Below are 17,110 nucleotides of genomic sequence, written 5' to 3' on the forward strand. Positions count from 1 at the left end.
TACCCCAAAGTTGCAGCGGTTCTGTCAGCATGATAGGACTGTCATGTAGAAGAGCCAGGATAGGTGATCTCATGTTCCCAGTGGTGGCGATTAGGGGGTGTGGGGGGCAGTTTCTCCCCACTACAACCTCTTAATGATAAGCCTTGTTTACCAAGAGAAAGTAAACTGTCCTGGCCCCTTTAGTTATGGCACCCAATTGCAACCACTTCATGTCCCTACCCAAGTAGGTGCTGGGGTTCACCTAGCTTCTAATAAAATAGCTACCTGAGGGAAACCCTGTAAAGGCAGCTGGAGCATGGTGCAAGTCTCAGCACCACTACAAATAACTGAGATTGTGATGCCCTATGTCCGTCCACACTCCTCCATGCCTTATTGCAGTGTACAGACAAGGAATGTATAGCTACCTCAAATATAATTCAGTAATCGAAATAAATCAGAAAAACATATATATTTATATAATAACATATTTTATTTCATTATTTTATATACTCTCAAATCCATTCAACGGGCACTTAACACGCACAAAAAATGCAATCACAGAACAAGTGCTGTATTCAATTGAATAAGGCCCTTCATAATCCACACACAACAATAACAAAATTATAACAAGAACAAACAATTAACGCACCCAAGATATACTTGTAAATGTCCATGCTATATTATTATACTGCCATCATATTCAAGACTATGCAAATATCTCCATATATTATGGTCATCCAGGAAGAGAGCAGTGAATATATATGTGTGTGTGTGTGTGTGTGTGTGTGTGTGTGTGTATTTATATGTGTGTATAATTTTTGCTTAGCAATGTTTTTAAATAAATGTTATCTATTCTTTCAGTCTTCCCAGGTATGTAAATATAATATCTTGCTATATTTGAAGATAAACCATAGCATTCAATTAGTTCTGTATTTAATTATGCTGAAACAACAGATATAACTCTATATTATGCGACCCTGGTACAATTCCTATCTAAAATGTAGGATACTTTATTGAATATAGCACTGAACCCAATATTTAAATAGTGTTTTATTATGCTCACTTGTCCATGGCACAAAAGGCACAAACTTGTAAAGAATTCACAAAATGCCCACCCAATATTTGTCCATTGATATCTCCAAATGGACTTTTTGTATCACCAAATATTATCTACAACACATCATGACCCCTTAGACGAACATTCACATCCACACTTTACCCTGAGTCACAAAACCATTCACAGTAACAACTTGGAATAAAAAAAAACAACAACTTAGGAATGTACTGTTATGTAGTTAATCTTTCTCGCTAAATCTTTTCAACATGGTTTCCTTCACTTGCTGGAGTTCTTCGGTGTTTCGTTGCACAATTGTTTCAATTTTTTGGTTTTCCTTGCGAATAAGCTGTTGCACCTCCCGGATAATGTAATCAGCGAGTTGCATGTGCTCGCTTGACAGTGCAGTGCCAGCAGTTTCAACCTTGCATGCCTTGTCCTCGACTGAAATCTCTGTTTCGATAGACGCATCGGAGAAAGTAGGTACCTCTCCACCTTCGTCGGTCACCTTCCGTAGACTGAGTCTCTCCAACTCCTGACACAGGCTTGTTTGCTGTTTCAGCAAGCAGGTCATCTGTAAACAAAACAAATAAATGGTTTAACAGCTGTACAGATATTAAGCATGTGTGGAGAGGGAGGGGAAGCTTTCAGACCGAAGCGACAAGCAACACGGGCCCCATACAGTCTGTAGAAAAGCATTCACTATGCATACACTTCCAACAGACCAATGTGACACGATGCACAATATTGAGAAAACAGCTCAGTCAGAGTGACAAACTTTTGTAACGGGAGTCTTGGATGTCGTAAAAGAGGTGTGCAATAATAATAATAATAATAATAATAATAATAACCCATGGTGCAACAGCCCATGAGGGCCAGGGCCCACCTACCGACTGCCAGCCTCACTCCCACCTACTAAGGTGAGCGATCATCAAAACAGTTACGGGGGACCATGTGAACACCCAGTCATTGCTGTAGGTTTCCATGACGAGGTTACGCTACATTCGTAGCTTCCCAATTTCCTGATGATGGTGGGTGGCCGCCGGTCCAATACACAGACCGAAATCTCAGGAGTAAAGTTGTTACGCTTCTCCCTGGGAGATTCGAACCTGCACGTGCCCTGTAGTCTGAGCCCAAAGCCTGATGCCTTAGACCGCATAGCCACGGTGCGTGAGAAGAGAAGCACAAACCGGACCCAAAATGAACCCAAGGAAATCTTATAACCAAAATCACCCAATTGCAAAAAGGTACTTGCACGAGGATTATCGTTGGGCTGCATAAACAACGGCTTTCCACAATTGCAACGTATTTTTCCAGGATCTTAATCTACAGCCAATTATACAAAGACAATAATAGGTACTTGCAATTTGGTAAATAATAGCATTTGCTTTTTGCAATATATAGTAAGACATTTATTTAATTTATCACAAATAGATTCATGGATATAATAATAATAATAATAATTATTATTATTAAAGAAACTATTATTGGTTATACATTGATATAAAAGATTGAGCTTTACAAGTGACATGTGCAGCTTGACATGTCGATTTGGAATCGATGATTGCATTTATTTCTGACGGCTATTTCCAAGATATTCTCTCACTCTCCTTCCTCTCTTTCATAGTCCCCTCCTTTTTCTTGCCAATCTGTACTTTACTGTCTTTTTAAAAATCTTTACTGGTAGGGCTGTAGCTGTGGATGGGGAAAACTCAAGAAACACTCCATAAGGAAGGAGGAACAAAGGAAAAAAAACATTAAATTTCCATGGCTTTTCCAGGTTCTTGAACATTTCACAAAATTCGCAGACCTCCATTTTCTTTCTTTCTGTTCTCTTCTTTTCAAAATTAACTTCTTCACTCACAACTTAGTTTGTCTAACTTTTCCAGTTTTGTGTTCGGGGAATAAAAAATGAGGTAGTACGTATAATAAATATACACAAGTGAATTACTAACTATATTAGCGAGACTAACTTATAATGTTTCAATTTAATTTTGGTGGCCACTGCCACCATCCACAAATTTCCAAGTGGATGTGGTGGTAGTGGGCACCGAAATTATAACCATTATACGGAAGTCACGAATAAAGTTACCAATTCACTTATGCGTATTTACTTTCCAGGTTTTTAAATTTTTTTAAAGATTTACTGATTTTTCACTAATTTCTTATTTTTTTTTTGTTATTTAGCATAGCTTTTCTGCCACTTTTGGCTAATTGCAATGATGAGGATGAGTGATGAAGGGACACTCTCAAAGAACACCTATACCCAGGCTAGGTTTTGAACCCATGACCCCTGGTGTTGTAGCGTACTGTGCTATTCCTGATATTTTTTTATTAATTAATTAATGAACGATTTGTGTCTGGTGACATCAGTAACAACACAGATGATGGCAAATTTTTCAATCATAATTTCCGACTTTCCCAGGTTACAGAAACTTTGTAACTCTACCAAAATGCCTATTCTTTTCCCTTTGTTACTGCAGTTTCCTAGTTTAAAAAATGGAGCTGTCATTTCTTAATTGCAAAGCAACGTCTTTAACTAGTCTGATATCAAGAAAGTTCTCAAATGTTGTACAATTAGTAGACACATGCATATGTTGTTTTTCAATCTGAAGTAACATTTTGAAATGTTCACTTTTCATGTTTTTGAAAGGTGTGAGGTGCATTATCCTACCATGTTTTGTCACAAAATGATCCGAAATGAACTGGAAAGTGGAAAATAAACTCTCAAATACTAAATTCAGAGTTTATTTACTGATGCAGCACTTTCTGAATTATCCTGTGGGTTATCCAAATCACGAAAAATTTATTAATTCTGCTGTAAATATTACTCCTTGCTACAGGAATAAACTGAATATTCTAATTACAAGGGCTATTTTTTTTTTCAACCTCCAATGGCACCGCCAAGTGACCCGTGAAGCGCTAGGAAGCAGGGCATCATGCAGCGTGATTGGCATCCCGCCTGCCACTACCACCACCACTGCCAAAGGCCAACGCTTCAGTTGAAGCTGAGCGACTGGCACATAGAGAAGTCTGCTACAATCGACTCTACTGCCAAGTCGAGGTGTGTTACTGGTTGACTTTATGGAGCCTGAGACCACAATCAATGCGGCTACATACTGTGAGACATTGCACAGACTACGCAGAGCCATCCAGAACAAACGGCATTGTCTTGCTTCATGATAATGCCCGACCACATGTTGCTGCGTCAACCTAAGACCTTCTTCAACGATTCCACTGGGAAGTGTTTGATCACCCTCCCTACAACCCAGACCTGGTGCCGAGTGACTTCCACCTTTTCCCGGCGATGAAAAAGTGGTTGGGAGTACGACACTTCCACACCAATGAGGAGCTTCGGGACACCGTGCAGACCTGGCTCAACAGACAGGCAGCACCTTTTTTGCAGAGGGTATTGGCAAGCTGATGCATTGGTACGATAAATGTCTGAATCTTCTTGGTGATTACGTTGAAAAGTAGATTATACGTATATGTAACTTTTGTCAATAAATCCATTTTGCTATTCACTGTAGTTTTGATTTCATGTCCTATCGGAGGTTGAAAAAAAAAAGAGCCCTCGTACATAAATGTGCTATTAGAAAGGAAATGTTCATTTTGTGTAATAAGTGTAGTTCTTAAAATAAATTTAGGGTTATATTCATCATATGAACACAAAAATGGCTATTTATATACTCTTTTGATCCTGAAATATGACCAGTTTTCTACTGATATCTTGATCTTTTATTCACCATAACTATGTGGCTGTAATGAATAGTGACATGACTAAATGACTGAAAAGTTGAGAATTCTAAGTAGTACACTGACCTGTGTTAGGATATCCGATACCCTCTTCCCGACATCCACTGGGCGATCCTTCCATTCTTGAAGGAAGCTAGCCATGCGGTCCACTTCCACAGAGATGCACTTCCTTATCTCATGCACATACTCCAGCTCCTTTTGCGTATCTGGCATCATGAGGTCCCCTACATGCTGCTGTAGCCTCCTCGACATAGCTTGCTGCCTCTCCAAATCTTCTCTGTATGCTTGTAGAGCCAACTCGATAGATTCTGATCTCAATCTGTGTTGCTGTGGAAATGGAAACAAGCCATTGTAAAATCTGATTGCGGTAAAGATTAATATTCATTCTGTGCTAAATAAAGTCGCTACGACGTCTTAATGATATTGATACTTGCACATTGCACATTGTAAGTGTACACCGAGTGATATTTTGATATCAAAATGGCTCACAACATTAACACTGCAGTGATCCACTACTATGTTTTCACATGCTACTACAGTTTGGCAACACTTCCGACTTTGGCTCTCAATGCACCTTACTGGAACAGTCCAGGGACTATGTTCGTGCAGCCCTTATTTGAAATGTATCCATTGTTGACTTGTTATTACAGCTCATATTTCAGTGGAGCACAGTAGTGATCCGCATGACCATTGACGGGAGTGTATTAGGACACGTAGTACATATATGTGTTTCTAAAATCTGTTACAAGTATATGAAGTGAGTGTGTCCAAACCATCAAAAACCTATTTTTGAATTTCTTGACAAAGAAAATAACAAAAGTAAGATTCTAAGATATGCATTTTTGTTTGGTTTCATCACATCCAAATGTAATGCACTAGATTTAGAATTTGCTCCTAACTGTAAGGTGTTGAGTGAACCATAATACTTGAAAAAGGATATTATGGTTATCAAATCAGAGAAATTTTAACCAATAAAAACGATAATACACGCAACCAATGACTGGAGGATTTTTTTTCACTCAACCACTGCAGTGTTAACAAAATGAGTAAAATAGGTAAGTAATAGTCTGTGCTGACACCCACTAAACATCATCCTTGCCAGAGAGGAGGTGTCATCCTCTTCTCCCCTACAAATACTACCATAGGTATCCAGGAGAAGCACAATAAGGGGAGGGGGTATGGGCAGCCCTGGAAAATGAAAGTCTGTGTAAAATTACGAGGGTCATCCAGAAAATAAAGACCATTTGGTTATACAAAATGAAAAACACAATATTTATTGGAAAAAAAACAATTCTGTTACATACCTGAAGCTTCCTTCACTTCTCTACATAATCACCTCCTACATTTAAACATTTGTTGTATCTGGGCACGAGCTTCAGAATTCCCATGTTATACTGTTCTGCCGCCTGTTCATTAAGCCAGGTGGTCACTGCATTATCCAACTATTCATCACTTCCAAAACGTTTACCACGCAGAAACTCTTTCAGCTTAGGGAAAAGGTGGAAATCGCTAGGAGCAAGGTCCAGACTATAGGGTGGATGATCAAAAATTTCCCATCCGAATTGATCCAGCAATTCTTGAGTTGCATCAGCAGTGTGAGGGTGGGCATTGTCATGCAGAAGCACAATTCCTCCAGAAAGCATTCCTCGCCTCCTGTTTTGGATGGCCCGTAGTTTTCTTAGAGTCTCACAGTAACGATTTGCTTTGATCGTAGTGCCTTTTGGCAGAAATGCGCGAGCGGTATTTTGTTTGAATGGAGTGATGAATGAACTGGCGGCAGAAGAGTATAACATGGGAATTCTGAAGCTCGTGTAGGTGGTGATTATGTAGAGAAGTGAAGGAAGCTTCAGGTATGTAACAGAATTGTATTTTTTTTCCAATAAATATTGTGTTTTTCATTTTGTATAACCAAACGGTCTTCATTTTCTGGATGACCCTTGTACATAGGCCTGCGAAGATTTTGCAGCATGGAATATTTAAAGTGATATAAGTCAAATCAAGTGCCCTGATGTCAGGTATATTACTAGTTAGGGAATATCATGTACAGATTTCGTACAATTCTACATTTTATTAATCGTGATGACATAGAAGTAATAGTGTTAGAAGCACTGCTTTTAACATTAGTAGAATAATATTTTGAATGTGTGAACAATGCAACATGTGGTGTCTTATGATGCATTTGTTTGTGTATTGATTAAATGACACCAGCTGTGCTCCTGAAGCTTCTGCTGGGATCGAACTAGCAAGCTTCACGCCAAATGCCAGTGTGCGAACCACTTAATGAAAAGGAGCTCTAGGCATAGTTTGTTCTGCTTTCATTATGATCAAAATAATCGTTCTATTATTGCTACAATGAGGTTTGGTTCGCCCCATGACCATGTCATTTGCTCAAATGAATTTGTATTTAGCATATTTTAAAATAAAATTAGGAGATCATGACAAAACGTAGGATCCACATGTTTTGTGTAAAATGTGTGTAGAAAATCTCAGACAGTGGTACGTTGATGTTGGTTGATCCATGCGTTTTAGTATTACAATGGTTTTGCGTGGGCAACAAAACCATTATAATGATTGTTATTTTGTTTGTAATGTATCTGGGTTCAATACGAAAAACATGGAATATCCAAATCTGTCTCCGCAATATGACGTGTCCAACAAGGACCAGATGTTCCAATTCCAACACCACCAACATTACCAGAGAGTGAAATATCATCCACCTCAAGTACTGAAGAAGAAGATCGAAGTTTTTCACCAGATTCAGAAGATGGTAACCCACAGCATTTCTCTCAGTCAGAAATGAATGATTTGGTACATGACTTAGATCTAACTAAATGGGTCAAGACCGAAAGCAAAAATCTTTTAGCTGCTGGAACAACCTTTAATTGATACAGAAATTGTGAAGAAGAATTAAAACAATTTGTTGTTAAGGAAGGGGAACTTGTGTACTGTTGTGATATCCCTGGCTTGATTGGCTGCCTTGGAACAGTTTTTGAACCAAAGGACTGGTGCCTATTTATTGACTCTTGCAAAAGAAGCCTAAAAGGTGTTCTCCTTCACAATGACAGGGCCTCCCCATGGCGCAGTGGTAGCGTCATTGCCTTGTAATCAAGGAGTCCCAGGTTCGATACCCGGTGGAGGCACAAGTGGTTCGGATCCCACTTTAAACTGTAGGTCCAGTCCCGATTAGCCTTACTGTGCATAAAGTGGACTTAAAACAGCAACTCAAACCAACCTTCACAATGACAACCAACTGGTGTCAGTGCCAATTGCTCATTCAATATCACTCAAAGCTCGACCCTGTGGCTGAGTGGTTAGCACATCACGCTGCGATGCCAAGGGTCCCGGGTTCGAATCCCGGCCGGGCTTGGTTGTTTGTGAATGTCCATTCATCAATTTCATCATTTCATCACTCATCCCCAACTTCGCAAATTAGCCAAGAGGCACAAAACGCGAAGCAAAATAAACTAAATCAATCAATCAATCAATCAATCAATATCACTCAAAGACACCTATGAAACTGTATCCATTGTTTTAGAAAAATATAAATACAATGAACATAAGTGGTACGTGTGCTGTGATCTGAAGATGTGAGGATTTTATTGGGACAGCAAGGAGGGTACACTGAATTCCCACGCTTTTTGTGCGAATGGGACAGTACAGCCAAAGACAAACACTTGGCAGTTTCCAATTGGCCCAAAAGGAAATACATAGTGCCGGGTACAAGTAGTCAAGTTTCCATTACTTGACCAACAGAACATTTTGTTACATCTTTACACATTAAGTTAGGGATAATGAAGCAGTTCGTCAAAGCCTTGGACAAATATAGTCCTTGTTTCCCATACCCTGTTCAAAAATTTTCGTTGTTGTCCCAGGCAAAGATTAAAGAGGGTATTTTTGACAGTTTGCAGATTCGCCAGCTCATTAATGTTTCTGCATTCAGAAACACCATGAATGACTTCGAGATTCGGGCATGGGACTCGTTTATCAATGTAATCAACAAGTTTTTGGGCAATGTCAAAGATTTTCTTCTTAAAGGTTCGCATAATCACTTTCTGTACATGCAAAATAATCTAACACAGTTATTTTAGTGGTTTTAGTTATATTTTAACTATGACGTTTCGTTCTGGTTTCCCAGAAGTTTTTCAAGCTACATGAAGACACACATACAACAATGCAGCCTCACATGGCTAGCCACTCTGCACTTTGTAGTGTTTACTTTAGTTTTACACATACTGTAGAATGACTAGCCATGCGAGGTTGTGTTGTTGTATGTGTATCTGGGTGTTCAAGTTCTGGGAAACCAGGATGAAACGTCAGTGATAAAATAAAATTAAAAAAAAACAACTCAAAATAACTGTTTTATTTTGCATCACCAATGCCAAAGATGTGCCACGCGAAGAGATTGTCAAAGATGGCTGACACGACGAGATTGTGAAAAACCTGCTTCAAAAGCTGCAGATGCTCGGCTGTGACATGAGTTTGCAGTTACATTATCTGCACTCGCATTTTGACTGTTCCCCAAAAACTTAGGGGTACTAAGTGAAGAACAGGGAGAGAGATTCCATCAGGACATTAAGGAGAAGGAAATGAGATATCAGGGTCAGTCGGATGTCTCCATGATGGCTGACTACTGTTGGGTGTTTAATAAGGGAGAATCGTCAAGACCACAAACACAAATCAACACAGCAAACATTTCCAACAAAGCGAAGGAGAAGATAATTTAATTTGCCTGATGCATATTCAAACAATTTTTTTTCATGTTACATATTTGTTTTATTAAAATTTTGTTGTTTTCTGCCAGTGTTCACACATTTGATAGTGTCAGCGATGCTGAGTATTAGTGAAAAATCAGGAATACAATAAATATTTCACGTCACCATTGCAAAAAATCCTTACGTGATATGGGAAAATGGTGTGCACATTTGAATTCAGCACACCAAAATTAATTAAGAATACCTATTTACCCTTATGCCACAGAACAAAAACTTTATTTTGCAGGCCTGTGTTATGTATCTGACATAACATTTCATTTCATTGACTGTAATTTTCATTAACTGACAACTACAATGACTGGTAAAGGGTTATTACACGAAAGTAGTAACTTCAAATGAAATCATTTTTTTTAGGGAGCACTAGCACTATTTTGGGACACAAATATGTTACTTATTGCTTACTGGAGAAACCTGTGGAGATCCTAAATTACACCCTGTATTTAATCCGCTGATGACAAAGACAGATAAAGTCTCTAAAACACTACAATAAAAACCACCAGATGGATAAAACTCAATCCCATTAAGTATATACAGTAGGCGCCCTCTAGATTGGACACCTCAGGACCGAACCGTAGGCCGAACTAATTGCCGAACGAACCGAAGTAATGCAAAAAAGATCAATAAATCCTATAAACGGTATGAACATACATTAAAATTAGTTATATGGTAGTTTAAAACATGTTCAAACAAACAAACAAATGCAAGCAGTAAGTCTGCACAATAGCAAGAGCTGTAGACAACTGATCTGTACAGCACAATACTTTCCAGTGCTAGACGAACAAGTGGTGACGTGTCGCAGGCAAGGCAGCGGGGGCTGGCTGAACCATCCGGCGGCCGAACCAACCAAAGCCGAACTAGAGGGCGCCCACTGTACTAAAGTTTTGATTTAAATTTTCATAGATTTATATTCAAGATAATAACAATAATAAAATAATTATAATTTAATCACAAAATTCACTTTTACCACATAATGTTCGAGCCTTTGTTCACTGAAACATGCTGTAAGTAAACCTTTAAACTGGAAAAGGTGGATGGATGTTAGGCACGTTCTTCGTTCAGTCACTCAGTTGTCAACCTTTCACATAGTGCATGTTAGGCTGCATTTTTTGCAGGCTAACAAGGCTGAGTCACCTGGATTCACAGCCAGTACAATTCTCTGGAGAGGTTGTATTGAGTTGTCCATGTGTGTTTGTCCCTTCGTCCATCTCATGTTATTACCATTCATCCCCATTGTTGTGATTAGCCAAAAGTGACAGAAACTGGGCAAGATCGATGATAGATGGGAGCTAGGGGGAGACATGGCCTGATAACTACATACTTTATCCCCCTACTATCAACTCCTTCCAACAGACAAGAGAACTTAGCAATTAAAAAAACTTTTTCTGAACAAATTTACCTTTGAGGCGATATTCAGCAATATAGCAAATGTCAGCTGAAAATGTTAAAAGTATTCTCACTTCTGCCTGCCCGCTCACTTGTTATTCTGATGATGTTACTGTCAAACACATGCAGTCAGAAAGAACTATGAACAAGCTATGGAATAAACGTGTCGCTAAGAGAAGAATAACTGAAGTAACTAAATCATGAAAGAGCTGCACTCTAACTTAGAAAACAAGAGTGAGTCACGAGATAAAATACATCCTCTTCCTCCTCCAGACAAAAAGAGGGGAGGAATTTCATTATCACATCCTTTAGTTGTTTAGCTAACAGAACTTCCAGCCAAGATTACTTTACATTAATGAAATATCTTCTTAGGGCTACCAGCAAGGAGAATGTACTTAATACAATTGGATATATATGCCACTGCTAACAACTATTGTATCAGTACATGAAATGTATATATGTATTGTACAGAGCATTCCCTGATATTCGCTACGAGACTCGGTGGCAAGCGGCCCGGCATCAGCGCTTGTCTTTCCTGGTGAACGGGTCCGCGACAGTCGGTAGAGTCGGCTATTCAAATTACAGTTTTCATATTGTGTACTAACCTTGACTACAGAAGGTGTTGAAAATGATGTCCCTCTGCTGCAACACATTCCTGCCATCTCCGAAGGAAATTGGCATTTACACGTGCAAGTTCGTCTACTTTAATTCTCGTACAATATTCTCTTTTAACTCACGGACGGTGTGTGGATTGTCTTTGTATACTTTATTTTTTAGATTTCCCATTTTTCTTTCGAGGTTTAATATAGTGGTCCTATGTGGAACGGGAACACCAGGAAATTTCGTTGCAAAACGTCATCGCACTTCTCCACAATTCCTCTTTCCGAAGTAACACTCGACAAGATAAATCCTTTGTTGTAATGTAAACTTTTGTGGTGCCATATTAAGCCACAATCTTCAACACACGGACACGACACAACAAAACTTCCGAGGGAGGATTATACTGGTGTCAGTCTGCAACGTCAACAGAAAGGGAAAGAGAGCGAAAGAAACAGACTGTAGCGTGCGACTGTTCACCGGGAAAGACAAGCGCTGATGCCGGGCCGCTGTGTCTCGTAGCGAATGTCAGGGAATGCTCTGTATTAGTGTTACATTATGTCACTTCTCTGCCACTTTGAGCTAATCACAATGATGAAAATGAGTAATGATAGATGAAAGGACAGTCACAAAGAGCACCAAGAGGAGGACTCAAACCCAGAACTTCAGTGGCGAGATCAAAAGTCAACTATTGAATGTGCTCGGCCATGGAGCAGGTATGAAATGCATACTTGAATTATTTTTTTTTTAGCAAGGGTTAATCTAGAATTTTAGGTTGGGGGAGGGGTTAAGAATACATTTTGGCAATGTAATGATAAATTAAACATCAAAATTACCATGCATTGAGCCTTTGTGAAAACTTTTATTGGGGAGTTGTGAAAATTTTGGGATGGGGTTTTGTGTGTATGGATGAATCATCAATTTTTGGTATACTTTGTTATATATTGTTAAAAACATCATTAATATATTAACAGAACTTAACATTTGTGTTAATGCATAGAATGGAGCACTTTAGAGAGAAGAAACTCTGTTATCAAAATGGCCTAATAAGTAAAAAGTAGTTCTATGGTTCATTAAGACAAAATGATCTTTGAAAACAATTTGCCAATGAACTTTTGGTATGTGACTTAAAGCACAGTTTCTGAATTCAAATTATAATGTTTCAAGTATTTTACAAAGTTTTTCGTTGAAAATCTTAAAACATGTTTCACAAGATATTAAAGGGATAAAGAATTAATTTCCTCTCCATGCTGATTTATTCTTATTTTATGTACTAAAGTTAGAACATCCTTAATTCTTCACACTATCGTGCTGCTTTTAATCTAATTCATTGTTTAAAAAATGAAGTCTGACAATGCATTATGTGGGGTTTAATCGTGAAACAAATCAAACACAACACAATGAAAAACATATATCTACAAGTATATAGTGCAAAAACAGAATTACAATAGGTACAGTCACGGAAATAAGTTAAAACCACATTGAAGAAGCTACACCAGAAGGGTGAGAGAAGAAATCAAGCAAAACAAAAAAAAAAAAGATACTAGAAGGGAAAACATGACATTCTCTACCCCCAAAACAGTCTGAATTTCCTTGCAAAACAATTTTGTTATCTGTCTCGCCACTCCTTGTCAGGATCAAAGCTTATTTCCATGAGAGTACAGTGCTGAGTGCAGCAAAGCTACGCTTACCTCCTCCAAACTCTGACATGCAAATTCAGTCTCACTTCCCAGAGCTACCCGGACACCCCTCGCCTGCAAACACAGAGGTCAAAGTGAGTATTTTGTAGTGGAAACATGATACACGTGCCAAAACAGCATGCAACAGGGTGGCAGAAGCAAAAAATTAGAAAGATAGATCAGAGGGAAACCTTCATGTACGAGGATCATTCAATAATTTGTGATTCCACTGCCTAAGCTCGGTGCTCTTAACAGATATGTGTGAAAATAAGCTAGTTCCTCACTGAGAGAACACACAAATTCACTGAGAGACAGTGACCCCATGCGTCAGTTAAAATAGTGATGCACCATTAGTGTGAACGGTTTGTAATAATCATCCATAATTTATATCTAGGTTATGTATGGTGTTGGATACAAAGACAATCTGTCGTAAAACATGTTTTCACATGTAAAGCAAAGGTGTTTAAAAAAGTGTGTGGGGTAAACCACTTGGTATGCAGGATTGCTTGAAACATGTGTACAATGCACTGTGATAGTTAACTGTTTTTAAGTCACTGGGAAACAACCTAAATTGACTGTAAAAGTTTCAATGTTTGATTTGCTGTTTTAACTTCACTTTGTGCACAGAAAGGTTAATCAGGACTGAACCTACAGTTTAAAGTAGGATCCGAACCACTGCACCTCCACCAGGTGTCGAACCCGGGACTGCTTCATTACAAAGTGATGACTTAATTTTTTTTAACGACAGAAGACAAGTAGTCTGCCACTTCGCTTGTATGCCAGTTTTGGCTAATCATGACAATGAGGATGAGTGATGATATGATGAAATTGATGAAGGGACACTCAGGCTGGGATTTGAACCCGAACCCATGGCATCGTAGCATGCTGTGCTAACCACTCTGCCATGGAGGCCAGCTTGAACACTAGAAAGGCGTTACCTGGGTGATAGTACCATGTACTGGGTATTCAAGCTTTTTTTTTAAAATCAACACATCATGGATGTGAATGGAACTTGGTGCATGAACATGGAATACTATCATATATGAGCATCTGTGACCATGAGAGCCTTCAGGGCGTGTCAAATGGGGTCATTTGACTCCACCCTTCCGCCTGGAATAAGCAGAAATTGATCGCATATTTATTTTGATTGGTTTCTTCCTTTCGTCATATGAGTTTTTCTCATGACAGTCCCTTGGTATTCACATGGATTTTCTTTTGTGAGCGTTCCTACATTAATTTCATCTAATCATCAGTATGATTAGCCTAAAGAGAGAGAAAAATAATGTAAAATAAGAAAAATGAAAAAAAATCTGACTTCTACTTTTCTACTTTCTATATTCTTGCCATCTTTTCTCCGTTTTCGAATTTATTTATTTTTGTTTATTCACAATATTTTTTACTACCTTTCTCCCTTTTCTGTCTCGTTTCTCTTTTCTTTCTCTTAATTTCTGTATTGACTTGTAAACATCGACACTTTTTTTTCTATCTCTTTTGGAAAATTCTGATCAGTTCTGAAAAGTGTCAAAGCAAGGAATCAGAATATACAATACTGACACCATACTGCAGGACATATGTCCAGAAACTATGCTGTCATATGCACTTAATGGCAAGAGCAGCAAGAACGTTATCAAGGGCTGTAACTAATGTTCTAAAAAAGATTACTGCAGGTTAATCACTGTACTGGACGATCCTCATTTATTTAAATGGAAAGAACTTTATAGTAATGCATTCCCACACATGCATTCCTAAATCACCTTGGTAACTTCTACAACCCACTTCAAAAAGTCTATACATTGTAAGGCAGTAGTAGTTCTTCATTCATTCACCTTCATTAATGCAAATAGTTACTAAAGGAAAAACCACCTACCTTAAGTTACATCGTAGTTACAAGACAATTTCTTTTTTTTAACGAAAGTTGCTGTTCACATTGAGTGTATTTTATTTACAACCACAAAGCAATTTAAATTCAATGTTGGCAACACTTCAGAAGCAGTAGCACCAATCGGGTGCCAAAACTAGGAAAGGAGGGGGAAGGGTAGGTTTAGGACAGTTTACTTTCTCTTGGTAGGCAAGGCTTAGCATTAAGAGGCTATTTGCAACAGAATTGCATGGATAAATGGATTTTGTGATTTAATAATTATTCCACATGAAATTATGAATACGTTAATGCAAAACTCTGGTAGATTGATGTAGCATAGTCCCAATGTAAAAGTTATACATAAATATTTATAAATGCGCTAAACTGTTTTGAATTTTTACAGGTGTGGAAATCAATAAGAGTATCTGCACTGGTATTTCTATCTGTTCAGTCCTACAATAAACCCAAAACATTAGTACATTTTTCATGCACACCAATTGTTGCATGCAGCATATCCAAACAACATTCCATATCAGCATTTTTTTAGTACTTCAGATATTAAAGAAGGGATGGCATACATAATTCGTTCCCAAAGTTGATCTACATTTGCAAGAATTATATTGAATGCATTTCATGTCCACACAATTTAACAGAGCACATGCCGATATACATGAAAACTACACAGTCTGATGGAACAAAAAATTGATTTTTTTTAGGGATTTAATCAGAATTTTAAATCTGGAAAGAATGTAAGGATACTTTTAGAGAAAAAGAGTGGAGTATCAATTAACATTTAGAATGGCATGTGAATTGGCACACACTGGCTCACCAGGTCTGGAGCCATTTTGAAATTTGCCACATTACATTGCTACAAAAATTTCAAAAAGGGGAAGGGGGGGTTAGGGGTTTGGTATCCACAGGAAAATTATTTAAGCAAAGCATGACCCCATTATCCCCATGTTAAAACATACGAGAATACCTCCAGCTAGCCCCAGGGTTCAGGCAGACATCTCCCAGCTAGATAAAATCTAGACAATACCAAAGTAAATCATACAAAGGTTCAACCTGAATGATCTACAAGGTAGGAATTCTAAGCATATGTAATTTTTAGATTTTTGGAATATCATAGTGATATTTCAAATGGAGAGGAATTTGAAAAAAAAAACAGCTGGCATGAGCCAAAGATGCAGCCAAGCTCTAAGATGGTCAGCCACTGATTTGGCACTGGACTTCCAAAGTGGCAGATGACCTACTGAATGAACTACCATGGGTCATATGATTCAATATGAAGTTACTATTATTTTAATATTTAGCGATTAATAATAATAATAATTCATGCTTCTCTCCACATCAAAAGAGAAAATTTCCTTGTAAATACATATATTAGGCACATCCAGAAAGTAAGTTTCCCACTCACCCACAGATGGCAGGCTATGCATATTGAAACCGGTTTTGCACATGTGTGAGGGGCACATGCCCTGGCTAGTGAATGTCCTAGAAGACGCCTCCCGAAAGTCCTCAGTAGCGTTGCGGCAGCGATGAAACATGGTGGCTCTTATTCCATCTCCCGCTGCGTGCGAGGTTCGTTCGGTGATCAAGTTCATGAACGCACAAAACGTACAGCCGATCGAAATTCATCCTCAGCTGTGCCAGGTGTATGGGCCAGACGTCATGAGCAAGCAGATGGTGCATCGTTGGTGCAGGACACTTACTGAAGACCGGCAAAATGTGCATGACGACGAGTAGTGGGCGGCCATCGGCTGTTATGGAACAGCTTGTGGAGCAGGTGCAGCAGCGCATATTGGAGGATCATCGCATCACGATCATGGAACTCAGCAGCCATTTCCTGCAGATTTCTCGGTCGTTGTTGCACGACATTGTTACCAAACGCCTCTTGTTCCGAAAATTGTGTGCCCGGTGGGTGCCGAAACAACTGATGCCCGAACACATGAGCATGGCGCTGACATTTCTGCAGCATTACCATGATGATGACGATTTTCTCAACAGGATCATCACATGGGGATGAAACGTG

At 38.7% G+C, this 17,110-nt stretch overlaps 1 protein-coding gene across 1 annotated transcript in view; it reads right to left on the bottom strand.

The window, feature by feature from the left end:
* Positions 1–471: 471 nt before the first annotated feature.
* The window catches only part of olf186-M (Ki-ras-induced actin-interacting protein-IP3R-interacting domain olf186-M), a 234,393-nt gene continuing 217,754 nt past the window's right edge, over positions 472–17,110 (bottom strand). The window contains exons 12-14 of the mRNA XM_083143998.1: positions 13,233–13,295; positions 4,856–5,116; positions 472–1,607 (exon numbers count right to left, since the gene is read on the bottom strand). Coding sequence (XP_083000124.1) covers positions 1,275–1,607; positions 4,856–5,116; positions 13,233–13,295 — 657 coding nt within the window. The 3' untranslated portion in view covers positions 472–1,274. The remainder of the gene's footprint in view (positions 1,608–4,855; positions 5,117–13,232; positions 13,296–17,110) is intronic.

Source organism: Lepisma saccharinum, chromosome 22 (genome assembly GCF_977018435.1).
Source record: "Lepisma saccharinum chromosome 22, izLepSacc3.1, whole genome shotgun sequence".
NCBI lineage: Eukaryota > Metazoa > Arthropoda > Insecta > Zygentoma > Lepismatidae > Lepisma > Lepisma saccharinum.